This window comes from Chiloscyllium plagiosum, chromosome 32 (genome assembly GCF_004010195.1).
Source record: "Chiloscyllium plagiosum isolate BGI_BamShark_2017 chromosome 32, ASM401019v2, whole genome shotgun sequence".
NCBI classification, from domain to species: Eukaryota; Metazoa; Chordata; class Chondrichthyes; order Orectolobiformes; family Hemiscylliidae; genus Chiloscyllium; species Chiloscyllium plagiosum.
The window spans coordinates 42,438,162-42,460,161 of NC_057741.1; the positions used below are offsets into that span (position 1 = coordinate 42,438,162).

The following is a 22,000-nucleotide window of genomic DNA, read 5'->3' on the forward strand; positions in this document are numbered from 1 at the left end:
CCTATCTTTTATCTTGGCCTGCTGGACCAACTTTCCTCATTCCTGAAGAAGGGCTAATGCCCGAAACGTCGATTCTCCTGTTCCCTAGATGCTGCCTGACCTGCTGCGCTTTTCCAGCAACACATTTCCACCACTAAGTCTGTGCCAGTTAAAAACAAGCATGTAACTATTCTAATCCTATTTTCAAGCACATGAACCTTGCATGCCTTTGCATCACAAGTACACATCTAAATACTACTTAACATGTTATGAGAGTTTCTGTCGCTATCACCCTTACAGGCAGTGAGCCCCAGATTCTCATCACGCTGTGAGTGAAAGTATTTTCTTCACACCCCGTCTAAACCTGCTGCCCTTACATTAAATCTATTACCCCACCTCAGTTATTGATCCTTCCACAAAGGGGAAACATTCCTCCCTGACTATCCTAAATACCTCATAATTTTATATATCACAGTCAGGTCTCCTCCACTCGGAGCAGAGTAGACTAAGGAAAAAAAAGTCTCTCCAGTCTCTATTCATAACTAAAACACTCTATTCCAAGTGGCATCCTGATAAATCTCCTCTGCACACACTTCAGTGGAAATCACACTTTTCCTATAAAGGAGATTCCAGAACTGCTCACAGTACTCTTTAGCCTACATAGTTCCATCTCATGCACCGATGTCATCTGCCAGCTGGGTGGCTTTCTGTGAGAGGTACTGTACAGAGAACAGCTTTTTGAGAAAGATACATTGAGCAACTTCCTGTGAAAGATATACTACTCAGATTATCCCTTTTTTTTGAAAAAATGGAAGCACATAGTGACAAAAATGCCAGCGAGAAGCGTCCTGGTGATAGTATTGCAGGTGGTGAATGCAAAAGAAAGGCCAGAACACTGGAATACAAGCTAAATATTATAAAGTGTTTTTACCATAAGGAGAGAATGTGTGATACAGCTCACTTAACAGTAATGAGGTGTCAACCTTACGCACCATGATAACCCTCTGTCCCTGCATTAACAAATATTTTTTAAATGCACTGTGTTAAATTTACTTTTGTTTCATTGATAAATATGATTTGCAGGTCCGGTGTTGGACTGGGGTGTACCAAAATTATAAATCACACAACACCAGGTTATACTCCAACAGGTTTATTTGAAAGCACTAGCTTTCGGAGTGCTGCTCCTTCATCAGGTGGTTGTGGAGTATATACTCCAGCAGTGCTCCGAAAGCAAGTGCCGCCAAATAAACCTTTTAGATTATAACCTGGTGTTGTGTGATTTCTAACATTGATAAAATGATTTATATCTTCATTCAGGCTGTACTATATCTTGTGTTAGACTTTTGGATGATTTTTGAGCGACCACGAGATTTTTTTTTGCTGGTCTACCCTTAACCCCACTTTTCCTATAGATCCCATTATCTACATTAAGCGATTTTCTATTAAGCGAGGTTTCGCTGGCACGTAATTACTGCATTATAGGAGAACTACCTATAGTCGTTAAATTGAGGGGTGATAGATTTAGGACAGATATTAGGGGTTGTTTCTTCACTCAGAGTAGTGGTGTGTGAAATGGCCTGCCTGCAACAGTAGTAGACTCACCAATGTTAAGGGCATTTAAATGGGCATTGGACATACATATGGATAATAATGGAACGGTGTAGGTTAGATGGGCATCAGATTATTTTCACAGGTCGGCACAATATCGAGAGCTGAAGGGCCTGTACTGTGCTATAGTCTATGTTCTATAGTCTATGTTCTTGCATGTCAAGTTTCAAACTTTAAATAAATGACAGTGGATTATGGTCCATTTAGATGAATGTTTCTCTGTTTCTATGTTCAGCATTGACATCAAAGCATTAATAATGATGTCAAACCCTCTTTCTCTACAATACAGTACTTCTCCTGATATGGTTTAGTCTCTTAGAAAAGTACCCCACTGTCTTCTCTATTGTCAACTCCTCAGCCTGTAACAAGACTGCATCTAGCTGCAAATCTTTAGCATCAACCACCATTTTGAAAGGTCTGGAAAAATCAGGAAGTCAATGCCAGTTTGTTTATTCAGATTGCCTTCAGTTTCTCACAGACTATCTGACTTTCTGCTGACCATACCACCTTTGCTTGTTCTCTTAATAAATTTGTTTGAAGTTAGGGTTACAACAAAAGTTCTGAAATTATGAATAAGTTTTTGATAAAACCCACAAATACTTTCAGTTCATTTTTTAAAAAATTTTTTTAGGAACAGGGAATTCTATCAGAAATTTCATTTTTGCCCTTGACAACACTTAATCTTGTCCTATGTTACTCCCTAAGCTATTCTTGCTTTCGTAAATTCACTTTAGCTAGATTTACTTGTCTTGCATGCTCTTCATGTTACATTATCTTAATAAACTAGAGTTACGAATTTCAACTACAACGTGATTCCTAAGTTTCTGAACATAGTTGCAATCTTCTTTAACTTAAATGGTACAGCTCTTCCACTACTATCTTAACAACAATTGTCCTTAAGTATTAGCTTCTGAATCATAATCCACATTTGTAAGGAAGACCTGTCTTCCTGTTTTTGTTTTTGGTAATAGTTCTACACAATTTTCTAATGACAACAGAATGGATCTTCAAAACATTGGTATAGCTATCAAAGGTGATAAACCTGTTCTGATGAACAATCACTGGAATTGAAACATTAACTCTGCTTTCTTCCCACAAATGCTGCCAGACCTGCTCAGTTCCACCAGCAATTCCTGTTTTTGTTTCAGATCTCTAGCATCCGCAGTTCTTGTTTTATTTTAAAAATACAAAGAATCGCAGAAGCTGGAAATCAGAAATAAAAACAGAAATTGCTGAAAATGGTTTTTTTTTAAACCTGTGTATTGATGCTTATGTTTTCTTTATTTTTCCATGTCCTACTATAAGAATTTCATGTGCTGCTCTCAATATCGCCTTACAACCATCCAATCTTCATCTTCATGTTTATGAGGGCATCTCCACTTTCGCATGGAACTCTCTGTTTAACGTAGTAGCACTCTGGATCTTCTTTAGCCTCAGCTGCAGTGTGATCTGTTTGTGTTAATTTAAGTAACTCTGGACCTACTTCCTGTGTCTCAATTAAAGAAGACACGTCCCAACCAATTCTTTTGAATTATCCTAATCTTTAAGTGGAGTTTCAGAGACCTGAATACATGCTTGCAGTACTGCTGTGACCTCTGCTGATGGACTTTGCTTAGCCGTTGCTCCAGTCACTACATACAATGGAGAAATATCAAGAACCTGTTTTCTTCCAACTGTTCATTCAGGGATTATACTTGAAGCTATAACTTTCCTGCTAAATCATTCTTCATGAGTAAATTCAACCCATTGATATAGAACATTACAGCGCAGTACAGGCCCTTTGGCCCTCAATGTTGCGCCAACCTGTGAAACCAATCTAAAGCCCATCTAACTTACACTATTCTATCATCAGCCATAAGTTTATCCAATGACCATTTAAATGCCTTTAATGTTGGTGAGTCCACTACTGTTGCAGGCTGGGCAATCCACACCCTTACTACTCTCAGAGCAAAGAACCTACTTCTGACATCTGTCCTATATTTATAATCCCTCAATTTAAACCTATGTCCCATCGTGCTAGTCATCACCATCCAAGGAAAAAGACTTCACCCTATCTAGTCTTCTGATCATCTTGGGTAATTCCTTACTACCCCAACTACCACTCGTTCAGATAACAAGTCACAGTCTCATTGGATGTGTACAATGGAACCAGGACATACAATTTACCTGTTTCAATCACCAACACTTTGGCTTTTCTTGAATGTTCTGAAGGGAAAAATAAATCTTTCCCCAGCAAAAGATATTTGATTGGCCCTTGCATCCCATAGTTATCATTCCTTTAGTCAAAAACTCTTAATATCTCTCATCTATCCAAAGTACTTCTTCTGCACTCGAAGCACTGTCTACCTCTGATCTCTTAGTTATACTTAAAACTACAATTTGATTTAAAGCATTTTTGTTTAAAGATTCCTTCTCATTCTTCTAAATAATTGTGGCTTACTTTTGCACCCCCAATTTTAATTGCTCAATCAGTAATGGAAACGTATTCAACTGTTTACAGAGGAACAGAAGAAGAGGCCATTCAGCCCACTGAGCTAACTGTGGCATTCAAATCAGATCTTGGCTGATCTACCACTTTTCTCCACTATCTCCATATTTCTTCAAGTCATTAGTCTCTAGAAACCAGTCTTGAATCTGCATATAGATTGAACTTTAACAGCCCTGTGGGAAAGAGAATTTCCAAGATTCATCATCTTCTATGTGAAGAATATTCTCATCTTAGTTGTAAATGGTCCACTCCTTATCTTCTGATCATGTTCCTTGGTTCTAGACTCAGCAACAAAGGGAAACATCCGATATAGAGCCACCTTGTCATGCCCTGCAAGTTTCAGTGAGATCACCTCTCACTTTTTGAAATTCTGAAGAATGCAGATCCAGTCTCCCCAATCTCTCCTCATAAGAAAATCCTATCATTCCTGAGAATAACCTGGTGAACTTCTGCTACACTCTCTCAATGGCAAGTATATCCTTCCTTAGATAAGGGAACCAAAACTGTACACAATATTCCAGATGATGTCATACCAAGAGCTTTTATAACTGCAGAAATACATCTTGATTTTTGTACTCAGATCTTCTTGACATGAAGGAATCGACATTGTTGCCTTCCTAATTGTATGTTGCACCTGCATGCTTTATGAATAAGGACTTCCAGTTCCCTTGATATATCAGCTCTAGCCAAACTTTCAACAGTTATGGTCTTATGATTAACCTGTACAAGCCTACTTGAGACCTCCTTGCATCCCCATGTATTTTTGTGTCATCACAAAATCTGGAAATATTACAAGCAGACCCTCAGATCATTGACAAAGATTGTGAACAGCTGAGTACCTTAGCATTGATCCTTGCAGCAGCACATTACTCAGAACATCCTATCCTGAGAATAATCCATTTATTCCTGTTTTCTGTCTGTTAACCAATTCTCAATCCATACAACCATATTACCTCAAAACCCATGCACTCTAATCTCATTGATTAACTTCCTGTGTTGAATCTGATCAAAAGCCTTCTGAAAATCCAAATCCACAACATGGATCTCCTTAGACTATTCTCCAAATAACATTTGCAAAAAACTCCAATAAGGTTTTCATACATGACTATGTTGACTCTGTTAAATTCACATTGACGCTACACAACTCTGCTATTCTTTTTAAAATGTTCACTCATCATATCCTTTATTAAAAAAAGAATTGCAGAAGCTGGAATTCTGAAACAGACAGAACTTGCTGAATAAACTTAGCAGGTCTGGCAGCATCTGTTGTGAGAAAGCAGAGTCAATGTTTCAGGTCCAGGGACCCTTCTTCAGATATGAAGGCATTCACTCCTTGTACAGTTACTTCCTTCAACAGTCTAATACATCCCCCAAACTCTTAGAAACCTTGCCTACAGCTTTCCACCCCTCAACCTTGGTTTGCTCCTTTCAAATACTCCTTGATACCTATCTGACAATGTTTCCAGTCATCTTACTTAATATTTCCTTGAGCCCCTAAAAACAAAGAAGCCTTTGTTTTTGCTCTGGTGAAACACTTCGGGGGTTCCATTTTGTTAAAGATGCTTTATTATGACAGAAAGGTGAAAATAATTCCTGTGTGCAAAGCAGAATGAGTAAGTATCATTTTATTAGCTTTCAATTGCACCTGAAGCACAAATTTGATTTGACATATAAGGCCTCAGAAGCCTTATTGAATTCTTTGAGGATATGACAAAACACATTAATGAAGTTAGAGCAATGGATGTGATGTATGTGGAATTTAGCAAGGCGTTTGATAAGGTTCCCTGTGGTAGGCTCATTCAGAATGTAAGGAGGCATGGGATACAGGGAAATTTGGTTGTCTGGATACAGAATTGGCTGGCCCATAGAAGACAGAAGGTGGTAGCAGATGGAAAGTATTCAACTTGGAGCTCGGTGAGCAGCGGTGTTCCGCAGAGATCTTTTCTGGGACCTCTATTCTTTGTGATGTTTATAAATGACTTGGATGAGAAAGTGGAAGGGTGGGTTTGTAAGTTTGCCGATGACACAGAGGTTGGTGGAGTTTCGGATATTGTAGAGGGTTATTGTAGGTTGCAATGGGACATTGACAGGATGCAGAGTTGGGCTGAGGAGTGGCAGATGGAGTACAACATGGAAAGTGATTCATTTTGGAAGATCAAATTTGAATGCAGAATACAGGGTTAAAGGCAGGATTCTTGGCAGTGTGGAGGAACAGAGAGATCTTGAGGTCCACGTCCATAGATGTCTCAAAGTTGCTACTGAAGTTGATAGGATTGTTAAGATGGAGTAAGGTGCGTTGGCTTTTATTAGCAGTGAGATTGAGTTTAACAGCCACGAGGCTATGCTGCAGCCCTTTAAAGCCCTAGTTAGACCACACTTATAATACTGTGCTCAGTTCCAGTTGTCTCATTAGAAGGAGGACATGGCAGCTTTAAAGAGGGTACAGAGGAGATTTACAGGATGCTGCCTGGACTGGAGGGCATGTCTTATGAAGAAAGATTGAGAGAGCTTGGGCTTTTCTCATTGGAGTAAAGGAGGATGAGAGGTGACTTGATAGAGGTGAGAAGCTTAGATAGAGTGGATAGCCAGAGACTTTTCCCAGAGTGGAAATAGCTATCATGAGGGGGCATAATTTTAAGATAATAGGAGGAAGGTTTAAGGGAGGTGTCAAAGGTAGGTTCTTTACACAGAGTGGTGGGTGCGTAGGATGCACTGCCAGCAGAGGTAGTGAGGTCAGATACATTAGGAACATTTAAGCGACTCTTGGACAGACACATGGATGAAGGGTATTTTGGTTAGTTTGATGTTAGAGTAGGATAAAAGATCAGCACAACATCAAGGGCCAAAGGGCCTGTACTGTGCTGTATAGTTCTATGTTCTATGTACGCATCCACAAATAATCTGTCAATCAGGAAAAAAGGACATCATCTCAATCAATCATCTACTATGAGTTGAATAGCACAATCCTTAACAAATATACTGACATTTATGAAGCTAAAAAAATTCAAAATTTGTTCATTAATTTTTTTTCAAATGTAAACCTGAGTAAAAGTGGTCTGAAGAGATTAAAGCAAAATTATTTTACCTGAATCAGTTGTGGAAGCAGAATGTGCATCTTTATATGATGCTTGATTCCACATATTGATATGATCATCATCAGTTTCATCAGCAACTGTGGAAATACAGTCATATCAGCAACTTTACACATCAATTACTTTGGGAATACAGGTGCTGCATTATTAATGGTCACACAGCCTCACGTACGCACACAATTACATAGCTAAATATGTGCAAACACATTCCCTAGCTATATATCCATACTACACTGTCACAGAGGTATACAGCACAGACACAGGCCCATCAAGTCTGCGACAGTTGAAAACAACCACTTAACCATTTGAATCCTATTTTCCAGCACTTAGCCCATAGCAATTGAGTAGGCTGTCTGACTCCTTAAGCCTGACCCATTATTCAAATGAACATGGTTGATCCAAATTTCCTTACTTCCACTTTTATTCCCTTTCTCAATAACCCTTGATTCCTCAAGCGATTAAAGAATCTCTCTCAGCCATAAACATATAGGACTGTGCCATTACAACACACTCCGGCAAAGAATTCCAAAGCTCTTAACGCTCAGAGAACAAATTCCACCTCAACGCGGTCTTATATTGGCACATGTTTATTCTGAGACATGTACCCTCTGGGCTTAGACTCTCCCATGAGGGGAAACATCCGCTCTGCATTTACCTTGTCAAACCTCTTAAGAATCCTTGTGTTCAATGAGATGAACATGTTTCAATAAGGTCATCTCTCATTCTTCTAAATTCCAATGAGTAGAGTCCCAACTTGCTTAAGCTTTTCTCATAAGACAATCTCTCAATACCTAGGAACATTCTCTAGGGCTGCTACTATTGAGCCCTCATATCTCCCATAAGCTTCCCTTCTTTTCTTTACCCAATCCTGAATATCCCTTGATAGCCAAGATTTATTGGTCCCAACCTTTATCTTTATTAGAATTTACTGGCCCTTTAGGCTCCCTATTTTCTTCGAGTGCTTCCCACAACTCTGACGAATTTGCCTAAAAGTATTGGTTCCGAGTCCACTCTGTCCGAATCATACCTGATCTTATCAAAATCTGCTTCCCACTAATTTAGAACTTAGATTTCAGGGCAATCCTTGTTCTTTTTCAAAAGAAACCCTGAATCTAACTGAATTATGATCACGCATGAGCACACATTCCATGTGTTCTGCCAAAAGGCTACATTAGTACATGTAAGCTAGCACTGGGCAGTCTCTGTCAAACTAATTGGTCTTCAATTCTTCATCATGAGCATTACGAACAGCAACTTTATACCACAGAAATTAACTTAGCCCTAACACAAAGCATAGAAACCTTTGGCAATTTAGTTAAATTAGTTCAGTCCACGAAATACACTTTATGGCTTCTTTTTCCAATGTGTCTGACTTTTAAAATGAAAATAAAACATTTAAAACGAAGAGCATAATTGGACTAATCTGTTCGCCATGAAAATACAATTATATTTACAAACATTCTGAAAAGTTACTGATACAGAATAATATATATGGAGAATAACTTTTGTCTTTTGGAACAAATCACAATTTGAAAAATGATTGATTATCACCCAACGCTGAGCAGTTCAGCTTGCCTGTTTTATTTCCTTTAAGGCCACACTTCAGAACACTTACAAGATGTACATGGTTTTAAATTTCAACTAATCGGCTTTGCTGAAAATCAAATTTTGAAGTGAAACAAAGACATTCAAAATATTTTAAGAGTCAGGAAGCAATTACCATCCACTAATGGATTACCATAGTTTGTTGTAATCGCATTAATACAGAATAATCAGAAATTCAACAGTTTCTCCAACTTACCTGATTCAATTTGTGCATTTTCTGATATCCGAAAACAGTGGAACTTAGTGAAATTGCGCACACAAACACGCACACAATTTGGAGGCAATATCATCTTCCGCAACCTTCCAAAATTGCATTCTGGTGTGAGGCTACTGTAGCAGTCAGCATGAACCTATTAGGGAGGGAAGGTAGCATTCCTTGATACATAAATAATGTGGCTTGAGTTTAAGAGAAGTTAAGGGCTTTTTCACGTGCTGTGGGTCTGCTCATGTTATTGTAATGTTACTGTCTGTTGAGGCACACAGACCAAGACTGCTTTTTGGCGACTGAGAATGGTCACTCTTTATGTCCAATAAATTAAACCAAACTACAGTAGGAGATAGCCAGCCATAAAACAATGAAAAGAAAGAGTATAGAAAAGAGATAGAGAGCTTAGTAGCATGGTGTAGCAACAACAATCTCTCCCTGAATATCAGCAAAGGAGCGGGTCATTGACTTCAGGAGGTGGAGTGGAGAACACACCCCCATCTGTATCAATGGTGCTGAGGAGGAGGTAGTTAAGAGGTTCAAGTTCTTAAGAGTAAATATCACCAACAATCTAACCTGGTCTATGTCGGCGATAAAGTGGAGAGAGGACACCAACATCTCTACTTCCTCAGAAGGCTAAGGAAATTCAGCATTCCCACAATGACTCTTACAAACTTTTACAAATGCACCGTAGAAAGCATCCTACCTAGATACATCAGTGCTTGATATGACAACTACTCTGCCCAAGAACACAAGAAACTATAGAGTTGTGAACGCAACCCAGTCCATCACGCAAACCAGCCTTCCTTTCATTGACTCCTTTTTTTATTGTCTACTGCCTTGGGAAAGCAGTCAACATAATCAACGACCCCTCCCACACTGATTATACTTTCTTGCACCCTCTTCTGTCTGGCAGAAGACACAAAAGTTTGAAAACATGTACCCTACAGATTCAAGAACAGCTTCTTTCCTGTTATTATCAGACTTATCCTCATATATAGATATCATCTTTCACTGTACCTTCTCTGGAGCTGTAATACTATATTATGTATTCTGTTCTATTACCCTGATATACTTACGCAATGTACAATTTGTCTGGATAGCATGCATAACTATACATTTTGCTCAATCTTAGTACGTGACAACAATAAATCAAAAAAATTAATCCAAAAACCAATCGAGAAGTCAATGCTTCAAGTCAGGAAAATAATTACAAAATCAGGAAATGCTGAAAAAGTTCAGTCTGTGTGGCAGTACCTGTAGAGAGATTGGAGAGTTAATGTTCAGGTCTCGTAAGCCTCCTTCAGAACTGGACCAATTATTTGGTTATTTGTTGGTTATATTCAGAATAATTCAGTGACTACTTACAGCTTGGCGAAACCCAGTAATTACTTAACAGAATGTATAATTTTATTCAAGATCAGAAAAACACAAATTGTTAAACAGGGTTGAAATAACTCATTCATTATTTACAGGATACAGTCAAGATCACTCCAACTGGTTAGAATATTCATTTATTACTTCAGAGTGAGGAGTTTTTTTTTAAAACCAGTATTTACAGATTATAGGCAAATATTTTTCTGGAAGTCACTTGGTGATGGGAACCATGGTTGGGTGACTTATCATGGTTCTTTGCCTCTGCCCACTCTAAGATGCGCAAAACCAATTTATGCATTACCTTATGCCATATTCAAAACAGTTAGCTCCACTGATCAAACTGTTCACTTACTGTTATCCCACACCATTCACATCTAATGCCTGATAACACTTCTGAAGAACCACATGACTTCTTACAGACATCACAGCGCGCAGCGGTGGAGAGATTTCCTTCTCTCCAGTGATGGTGATAAGATTCCTAGTAAATGAACAAGATAAATTGATAAATAAATCAAAGCTTCAAACTTTGAAAGATGCAATTAAGTATTAAACTATCAAACAATCTCTAATCTGAATCTATCATGAACACAGTGCATTAAATCTCAAATGAATGCCATTATAACTGGAATGTGAATTTCAATCCCCATATCTTGTTAGAATATTAACTTTTATAATCCCAGCAAATGGCAATTGTCGAAAATTTACATCCCAGTGAAACCTGGCTTGAGAGACCATATGCTTAATTATGCAGTAGGTTACCTTAGTGGTTAGTCACTGAACATATTCACACAAGGCTGTCATAGAATCCTATAATGCCATTCGGCCTATCGAGTTCACACTGACCCAAAGGGTCCTCCTATTTTTAAATTACATTGTTTTAGCATTAAACTCCAACAAAATAGTCTTTGATTTTTGTCACACAATCACCTGTGAAAGCCAAAGCGATGTGGTTCATATCAATAATACTTTCTTCAGAGTGCTTATAGATCGTGATGACTGCAGATGCTGGAAAGTCAGAGTCGGTAAAATGTGGAGCTGGAGAAAGCACAGCAGGTCAAGCAGCATCAGTCCTGATGAAGGGTCCTGTATGAAACATTGACCCTCTTGCTCCTCTGTTACTGCTTGACCTGCTGTGCTTTCTGCAGCTCCACATTTTATTGACTCTTTCTTCAGAGTGCTGAAAATGTAAATTTCCAATTTTCATAGAGCCAACAATCCTTTTCCACTACTAAATATTCCTTCTGGCATTCAGCTTTTGAGAAAAACAACAGAATGACCTTTAAAACCCCATTTCCCCTTCTTGTTGTAAAATTGTCCAAAACCGATTCACTAGCATCAATAGCCAATTCGAACAGTTTCCCAAAATTCAACACTGCTAGAAGTAATTTCTTTTCATCTATATTCACATCAATTCATGAATCTGTAGTAACTTTTGTATGCGATTTCTGGGAGATTGAATATTATCCAATTTAACTTAACAAGCGTCTTTGTATTATTCAATCTGATTACTGGATAGGCAACTTTTAAATTTTCACTTTGTGATTAATTCAAATTGTAATGTTTTTATTTCACACACTATTTCTTTCGCCATTTCTGTTTTGATTATCCTCCATATAACTGTCTTTCTTCATATTAACATGACAACTTCACTAATTCTTTCAATTGTCTAGACTAAGCACATTGATAAGACCTGGGTAGGCCATTTGGACTCTTGAGCTTGCTCTGCCATTCATTATGATTACTGAGCCCAGTACCCTAACCTCATTATCCTCCCATACCTCTTGACTCCTTTAGTGAGAATAGCTAAATCTATTTCCTTCTTGAAAACACAATGTTTTGGTCTCAACCACTTTCTGTGATAGTAAATTCCACAGCCTCAGCACTCTGAGTGAAGAAATGTATCCTTATATTAGTACTAAAAAGTTTACCACTTACTTTTAAACTATGACCCCTGTTTCTGGACTCATTCACCTTTGGGAACATTCTTGCGACATCTAACCTGTCCTGTCCTGTTAGAATTTTATATAGTTGTCTGTGAGATTCTCCATCCCCCACCCCCTCTTCTAAACTCCAGTGAATATAATCCAAAATGACTCAATCTCTTCTCATACATCAGTCTTACCAAACCAGGAATCACTTTGGTAAATCTCCACTGCACTCTCCCTATAGCAAGAACATCCTTCCTCAGTTATGGAGACCAAAACTGCATACAATGATCCAGGTGTAGCCTCACCTGTATAACTGTGGCAAGACATCCTTGTTCCTGTACTCAAATCTTGCTATGAAGGCCAACACAGTTTGCCTTTTTTATTACCTGCTACGCCTACTTGATTACTTTCAGCAACAGGTGTACGAAGACACCCAGGTTTTCTTGAACATTCCCATTTCTCAATTTACAGCCATTCAAATCATCTGCCTACCTATTTTTGCTGCCAAAATAGATAACCTCATATTTGTCCACATTATACTGCAGCTGACATGTATGCACTCACTTACTCAGCCTGTCCAAATTACACTGCAACATCTCTCCATGCTCTTCACAGCTCACCCTTCCAAACAGCGCTGTACCATTTGCAAGTTTTGAGATATTACATTTAGTTCTCTCCTCTAAATCACCAATAGCTATTATGAATATCTGGGGTCCTAGCACCAATCACTGCAATAGCCTACCAATCGCTGACTGCCATTAAAAGAAAATCAAATTTCATGTCACTGAGCAGTGTTTTGATTTGATACAATAGTGAACATTGCTTTTCACAATTCCCCAGAGACACGTAATATTACTACAATCTTATCAGCAAAGTTTTAAATTTTAGCTTGATTAATGCTCTAGATTTCATATTGTATTAAACATTACTCCAATACTTTTTGGCCAACTCATGAGCTTTGGTTAATTTTGAAAATTTGACACAGACTGGAAGTACAATCACTGAGTTTTGGTATATAATATTTTCCTTACCATATTTAAAGGGTCTTCCCATCTGATGTGTGTATATTAGTTCAAAAAGACTAAATCTTGTGGACTCATTAAAGGTGTCCCCAGTAACAAACAGTAACAAGGGAATTTATTTGCCCCAAACATTATGATATTCTTGACAATAAACTCCAATCACAGAGACAGTTGCAGCAATAGCTCCGGCCCTCAGGCATGTCTTCTGCTCCAGGGGATTGTGGGTGATAAATTGAAGACAAATTGTTTTATTTCCAAACTTGTTTATTCTTCCTTCTAAGGAAGAATACTGTGACAGACAATGTGAACCTTGATCTGATTGGATTTCTTGACTAATCCTTATCTCTAAAAAAATTTCAACTGCAAATTCAAAAACAATCAATAAGTCCCTACTAAACGGTTTCTTGAAAGCTGATTTCGAAATTCAAAGCATAGCTTTAATTGATGGTTTGGATTTTCCCAGTACCTGATTTGTATGACATGTCCGGCAAAATTTAACCACATTATTATGTAATCTGGCTAAATAAAACATTTTCATATTTTAGCCTGTGTTTTCAAAATATGCAAGAGACCTGCCATTATAACTTCCTGAACTGTTCAAATTTTTGTCACAATATTCAGACAGAACTTCCTCCTGATCGACCACTGCCCATCCCTCACTGGCTGGTTTGTGAGGTTTTCTCCAGTTTCTCATAAAAACTTTGTCTTTTAAATAACAGTGCCCAGATGTTGGTTATGATTCAATTTCTGAGTAGGCCATTTGGTATAACTTGTTCAAAAGAAAATCTGTCTGTTGTATTTCTATTAAAGGATACAGTTAAACAGATCAACATCATTCTCTTTTCCTTTAGCCTTTTCATTTGTCATTTGAAAATTGTGCACAACTGGGTTTTCAAATCAGCTCTTTTTTAATATATTCCTCCTCTTCCTATCTAATTCTAAGGGCTTGAGATCTACTTAAATACAATCAAGAAACAATCTAAGATATTTATATTGTAACATTAGTTTCTTTTACTTCTACTGGTTGTTCCACCACCCTCAGTTGCAGACTCACATTGTCCCGATCATCCAATGGATGGCAGAGGTCCAAGAAGACAGCTCCTTACTGACATCAAAGAATTACAGGTAGTATCAATGCCGGTCTAACACTTATCTTTCTTAATTAACAAAATTATTTAAGTGAGAGAATGGAAACGCTAAATCTCAAGAAGCTTTAACCCAAAAATCCAAGAAAAAGATCCATTTTTCTTGCTTAAAATGCTGTTACACAGGTTGCATCTTTGTAGCATTTTTTTTTCCCCCATGGTATAAGTTTCACACGATGCAAGTAATCAGGTGGATATTTTCAACTGAACTGATGGGAATGTGATGGTCCAAATGGCCTCCTTTTGTTTTGTAATATTCAATGATTTCTCTAATTTTTTTTTACTGTGGTCATCATTGGACTCTTAATTCCACAAAATTATTGAATTCCAATTCCATCTAGGTTTCCATTGGTTGGGACTGCAGGAGATCCACCACCAGTCACTGAACCATCATTTTGAAGATGACAGGATGTCTCTCCAGTTTTTCCCTCCTTCCCTTTGGGAAATTAATGTGAGATTTGAGTTCTTGGTTTCCACAAAGTCGGCAGTTCTTAAGGAAGGCGAAGGGACAGTTACATCTGCTGACTGAAAAGCCAACAAGAGATGTTGATCACCACTTTTCACCAGTCATGTACTTAACCAGGCTACGGCCATCCTTTCCCAAACCAAAGCACCATTGAGCCACAAATCCAGGTTCCTTACAGGAGTGGTGGCTGTTGGCACTTCCAATATGCCCACCCTAGCCCCAGAATCACCGAGGGACATAGGCCACAGGTGAGTGATGGCAGAATGGTATTTGGGATCACAACACGGAAGACACTGGTCTAGGGCAAACAAACAATCAAATGGGCCCACCACTTTCTGGTACTGAATCAGATACTGGAGTGAGTTGAGTGAGGTCACCCCTTCCCAATGGGGTTCGCTTTTTGGGCTTATAGAGTCAGGGATGTACAGCATGAAAATAGACCCTTCGTTCAACCTATCCATGCCAACCAGATATCCCAACCCAATCTAGTCCCACCAGCTAAGACCCCGGGTCCATGAGACACTTAAGTGAGATAATCTGCCAAAGCTCACTGCTGGCCATAGCATACTAAACACAATAAATTTAAAGAATCCTACAACCTTGCAAAAAATAAGCATCACAACTGATGTTAGACCAAACCAGTGCATGAACAGTGAATGAAGAATTGCAAGAGGGAACCTTTGACTTGTGTCTCAATGCCACAGTGCATTGTGACTTAACTATGTTATCTTGCACTGCTTAGCTTTGTGATTCATGACCTATTTTAAATGTTTTGATACTTTATAATTTACATAAACCAAAATAACGCTGCAATTAAAAAATCAACTCATTAATATTTGGAATTAAAAGTCCAGTAATGACCATGAAACTACTGTTGATTGTCAGAAAAGGCAATCATAGAAATCAAGAACCAAAAGAGAAAATGCTGGAAAATCTCAGCAGGTCTGGCAGCATCTGTAAGGAGAGAAAAGAGCTGACATGTCGAGTCTAACTGACCCTTTGTCAAAGCTGAGTACGTGCGGATTCAGTGGGCCACATGGCTTCTTTCCACACTGTAGAGATTCTATAAAAATGCACATGGACAATATTCACTGCATTTTCTACAATAATAATCACTCCCCACCACCCCCCACTTTCAAGAAATTCCACTGTTTAGCAAGACACTTCTACCTTTTACAAATCCTTTTTAATTACCCTTAATGAATCCAGGATTTTTCTTGTTTTATTTGTTTGTGATTATTTTATACCATATTGACTACAATGAGCTCACCCACTGTTACTTTGGTTAATGCGAGGGCAATTAGTCCAATTTCTTGATCAATGCTAAGAATAGAGATTAGTTATCCTTCCTTTTTTTGTAATTCATGGATAGATTTGGGTGCCACTGGCTGGGCCAACATTCATTGCCCATCCCTAATTGCTCAGACGGTAGTTAAGAGTCAAGCCCATTGCTGTAAATCTGGAGTCACATGGAGGCCAGACCAGGTGAGGATGGCAGATTTCCTCCTCTAAAGGGGATTAGTGAACCAGGTGGGTTATTTTCCTGACAAATGACAATGGTGTATGGTAGTCATGAGACTCCTAATTCCAGACTATATTAATTTCAAATTCCGCCATCTGCCCTGGCGGAATTCAAACCCTGGACTCCAGAACATTACCTGGGTCTCCAGATTAATAGTTCAGTAATAATACCACTAGGCTATTGCCTACCCTTTCTGATGGAGTTGTTAAACTGACAATATTCCAATCCTCTGGAACAATTTCTATATCCAAAGACATCCAAGAAGTAATGTTCTGAACTATCAGGACTGGTCCCTTGCACACTGAGTTAATCAATATTTTAGTTCCGCCAGCTTAACAATGGTTATCCTAAAATCCTTATTTTCTCCTTTGCAAATTCTCATTTCCACTGCTACAGTCCATTATGAAACCTCTCTAAGGCAAACATTGATTTTCAATTGCTTGACTGTTTCTTCCCCCAATCAAATTCATCTTTAATCAATCCCACTTTTCCTTTAGCTATTCTTTTGCTTTTCCTAGGTTTACAAAAGTATCCGACCCCACTTCCATTTATGAGTGACTACTACACATTGTATTATTAATCAAATCAGGTATTTATGTTTCCACATCATTAGTCAGCCTTCATTACTTGAAAAAGTTTATGTTGCTAATCACTGTTATCATAAAAGTGCTTCAATACGTACAGTCCACTAATGTTTAATTTATATAAATGAGCAATGTTTGACTTGATTTTTGTCTGATTATAACATTGGCAGAACTGTTACAGAGAGCATCCTCCCCTTCCTCCCATGGGAAAATAGGGCTGAGTCAGCACAGCTTCATCAAGGGCAGGCTATGCCTGACAAATCTGTTAGAATTATTTGAGGTGGTAGCCAGCAATTTCGACAAAAGAGAGCCAGTGGACATGATCTATTTGTGTTTCCAAAAGGCCTCTGACAAGGTATTACTCAGGAGGCTGCTAAATCAGACAAGCGCCCATGGTACGAGGGCAATTTACTGGTATGGATAGAGGATTGGCTGATTGGCAGAAGGCAGAGTGTGGGCATAAAGGGGTCTTTTTCAGGATGGCACCTGGTGACTAATGGAGTTCCTCAGGGGACAGTGTTGGGACCACACCTATTCATGTCATACATTAACAATCTGAACAAAGGAATTGAGGGCATTGTTGCTCGGTTTGCAGATGACACAAAGGCAGGTGGAGGGACAGGTAGTGTTGAGGAAATGGGGAGGCTGCAGAAGGAATTGTTCAGGCTAACTGCGTGGGCAAAGAAGTGGCAGATAGAATACAATGTGGGGAAATGTGAGGCTATGCACGTTGATAGAAAGCGTAGAGACGTGGACTATTTTCTACGCAGGTAGAAAGTGAGGACTGTAGATGCTGGAGATCAGAATCGAGAGTGTGGTGCTAGAAAAGCACAGCAGGTCAGGCAGCATCCGAGGAGCAAGAGAATCGACGTTTCGGGCATATGCCCTTCATCAGGAAAGGTACGAAGGGCTTCTTCCGAAATATCGATTCTCCTGCTCATCGGATGCTGCCTGACCTGCTGTGCTTTTCCAGCACCACTCTCTCAACTATTTCATAAACACGGAAAGGCTTTGAAAATCTAACACACAAAGGGACTTGAGTGTCCTAATTCAGGAATCTCTTAAGTTTAACAGGCAGGTTCAGTTGGAAGTTAGGATGGTAAATGCAATATCAACATTCGTTTTGAGAGGACTAGAATACAAGAGCAGAGATACACTGCTCAAGCTCTGTAAGGTTCTGGTCAGATCGCATTTGGAGTATTGTGAGCAGTTTTGGGCCTCATGTCTAGGGAAGGATTGGAGGGCTTGGAGGGAGATCACAGGAGATTTACAAGAATGATCCTGGGGATGAAGGGCTTATCATATAAGGAGCGGTTGAGAACTCTGGATTTGTACTCTGAGTTTAGAAGGACGAGGGGTGTCTGATTGAAACTTACAGAATACTGAGAGATCTGGACAAAGTAGACGTGAAGATTATGTTTACACCAGCAGGAGAGACTAGGGTGTGAGGGCTCAGCCTCAAGTGAAAGGACAACCCTTTGAAACTGAGATAAGGAAGAATTTCTTCAGCCAGAAGGTATTGCCATATCAGGCTGTGGAAGCCAAGTCACTGAGATAGATAGGTTTTTAATTATTAAGGGATCAAGGGTTACTGGGAGAAGAGAGGAGAATGGGATTGAGAAATGTATCAGCCATGATTGAACAGTGGAGCACACCCAAATGGCCTAATTCTGCTCCTACATCTTATAGTCTCTCATACTCACCCGATCATACTGTCCATCCTGGTGACATCGCCGACAATCACTGCAAGCAAAGGGGCCACAGTCAACATGGACATGTAGCTCGCACACTGCCAAATTAGAAAGGCATCATTAATCATATGGGGCTATGTCAGTTCACAAATTAAACTGAGTTATGTTATCATGGCAATCATTAGTTCATTTAAATGTATTTATTCTACGAATAGAGGCAGAAAATATTTACTTTTCTACCATTACCCTTGGTGCTGAAACAAATACATTCCCTGCTCACTGCAATTCCATTTTCTAAATCATACTATGTGCACTGTTGGCTGTGGATAGCTCAGTGAAAAGATCATTATTCACAGAAGGAAAAAGTAAAATATTTTTGCAGTCAAACTCAAGAAGAACCACTTTCTTTGTGTAGGGAAACTACCTTTATCTACGGAAATTGATAACACCATTTATTAATGCAAGTTTACTTCAGCCAATGTACTTTTCATTGGTCACCATTTTGACTGAAAATACGTCATTTTTTTAATTTAAAAAAAGCCAATCAGTGCAGATCTGTTTAGTGCATGAAATCAATATTTTGATTCCAAATTGCATCCCAATGACTAGGAATAACACAAAAACTACAGTTTCTTCCATATCTACAAATAATTCAGGTGAAGTACTGCATAAGGCCCTCATGTGAGGTTATCGGTTTTGGTAGGGAATAACAGCAAAATTAACTATTATTTAAATGGGGAAATATTGCAGTGTGCTGCTGTGCAGAAGGACCTCAGTATCTTTGTGCATGAATTACAAAAAGTTGGTTTGCAGGTGCAGCAGGTAATTAAAATGGGAAATGGAATATTGTCCTTCGTTGCTGGAGGGATGGAGTTTAAAAATAGGGAGGTTATGCTGCAGCTATATAGGGTGCTAGTGAGGATATAACTGGAGTACTGTATACAGTTTTGGTCTCCTTACTTGGGAAAGCATGTACTGACACTAGACGGGGTGCAAAGGAGGTTCACAAGATTTGTTTTGGAGTTGAGGGGGTTGGATTATAAAGAGAGATTGAGTAGACTGGTACTAAGCTCATTGGAATTGAGAAGCATGAGGGGGGTGATCTTACAGAAACATATAAAATTATGAAGGGAATAGATAAGGTAAAAGCAGGGAGGCTGTTTCCACTGGCGGGTGAAACTAGAACTAGGGGGCATAGCATCAAAATAAGGGGAAGCAGAGCTCAGACTGAGTTGAGGAGAAACGTCTTCACTGAAAGGGTTGTGAACCTATGGAATTCCCTGCCTAGTGAAGCAATTGAGACTACTTCATTGAATGTTTTTAAGGCAAAGTTAGACAAACTTTTGAACAGTAAAGGAATTAAGGGCTATGGTGAGTAGGCAGGTAAGTGAACCTGAATCCACAAAAAGATCAGCCATGATCTTACTGAATGGCAGAGCAGGCTCGACAGGCCTACTACTCCTGCTTCTACTTATGTTATTATGCAACAGGCATTTGTTTGATTGAGAGGAATAAAATACATAGATGAGTACAGTATTTCACAAATTTGTACTTAAAGTCTGTTTTGTCTAGCTCAATGGAAGAATTGGTACCTCGTTGATATCACATTAATATCCATTTGGACCATAGTTAAATGAGTGTCAGTGACTAACATCACTTTCTTATTTGCTTTACTGGTTTACCAAACTTCAAAACGGAGAAAATGAGCAAGTCGTCCTTAGTTGCAAGAGGTTACTAGGGTTTATCAGACAGCAGCTATGCAAGACATGCAAAGATGTGCAAATGTAGTAACAGCTAATCAACAACACGGTGAAGAAGCTGAAGTGACACATGAAGTCTATTCACAACCCATCCCAATTTACCAGGGTTTTCTCTACCCCATCCTCCCAGTGTTCTATCCATTTTTATGCAACTGCAATCCATGCCAGGCCTCAGTCCAATGCAAATCTTATCCTGGCTAGGTGTAAACCTTTGTTTTTCCCCCATGCTTGCTCCATCCAACTACCCACTTCATCTCATCCCCAGCTCACTTTATGTGAAAAAGGGCATGCTAATTTCACTCCTTAACAGCCTGCAGTTAACTTGTGAGAATACATTAAGATATTCTCAGGAAATGACCATCAGTAAAATACAACCAATGTTTAGACTCACATCAGAAAAATAACAGCAAGATGCAATTTATCTTCACGGCCTCCAGTTCGAGTTTAGACTGAAAGCTTAAATCACTGAACAGTTTTGACAGCCTCACTCATCCATCCCATTTCTAATACAAGCAAATTGAGCTGTTGAAAATATTTTTCAAAATTGGAATAACAAAAACACAATATGCTTAGTAGTTGGAATGTGGAATGTGATATAAATGTTTTAACAGTGGCAAGATAATTCTTAACCTGCAAGTTTCTCAGGCAGGCTGCAACTTGCTAAATAATGGCATAATACTTTCATAATTATTGCGCAAACTATATCCAACACCCAAAACTAAACCAAACAGGTTTTACAAATATGTGGGTGGCTGAAGCTAACACAGGAAAATCAAGTCCCTCAGTCGAGTCAGTATTCTAAAAAGAGAATGACCTTGCTGCACAAATATTAAATGAACATTGCCAAACACTCAATACAAGTCTTTTTGCATTAATTATACATTGAATGCATACACGTGCATGAATAACATTTATTTAAAAGAAAATCTTACAATTTTCTTGGTGACCTCTGTTAAACGAAAGGGTATGCACTGTTGGCAAGGGAAACACTGATTCTTCTTTAGAACTCCGAGACAACATCAGCCTGATCAATAGCAAAAAGCTTCAACAATGACAAATTCTATCTCTGATTAATGCTTTAACATGGATCAGAACACACCCAGCCCTGCAGGCAGCCACTCTTCATCCCACCCAGTGTCTCAAAATTACACATTTGCATGCAAAGGCTGGTGTGGTATTTTTATGGCCCTATAGAAATACTGCAAGAGCTGACAGCAGCATGATAGCTGAAGTCATTCTTTCCCAAAAAGCAGCTGTATAATCAAAACAATGAAATTCTGTTGACACTTGATGGATGAGCAAAATGTACTTTTTAATAATGCTTGCAAAATAATTTTCCTGCACTTCACAAATTTTCTACAGTTCTGCTTCTGTGAAATACTCCAAAAAGTCAAGTTTCTATCAAGGCTACTTTTGATCTCCTTGCAAAGCTACAATGATGAGATTTGATGCAGCAATGAAAGAAAAATGTAGCAGATTTATTTATACCGAGCGAAACCATTTCCTTGTTTCAATTTTATGATAGAAA

At 38.8% G+C, this 22,000-nt stretch overlaps 1 protein-coding gene across 1 annotated transcript in view; it reads right to left on the minus strand.

Annotated features, from left to right (window-relative positions):
* LOC122539562 (diacylglycerol kinase theta) overlaps positions 1-22,000 on the minus strand; it is a 199,973-nt gene that overhangs the window by 126,814 nt on the left and 51,159 nt on the right. The window contains exons 5-8 of the mRNA XM_043674545.1: positions 18,725-18,810; positions 10,707-10,832; positions 8,969-9,122; positions 7,161-7,247 (exon numbers count right to left, since the gene is read on the minus strand). Of these exons, the coding sequence (XP_043530480.1) occupies positions 7,161-7,247; positions 8,969-9,122; positions 10,707-10,832; positions 18,725-18,810 (453 nt within the window). The remainder of the gene's footprint in view (positions 1-7,160; positions 7,248-8,968; positions 9,123-10,706; positions 10,833-18,724; positions 18,811-22,000) is intronic.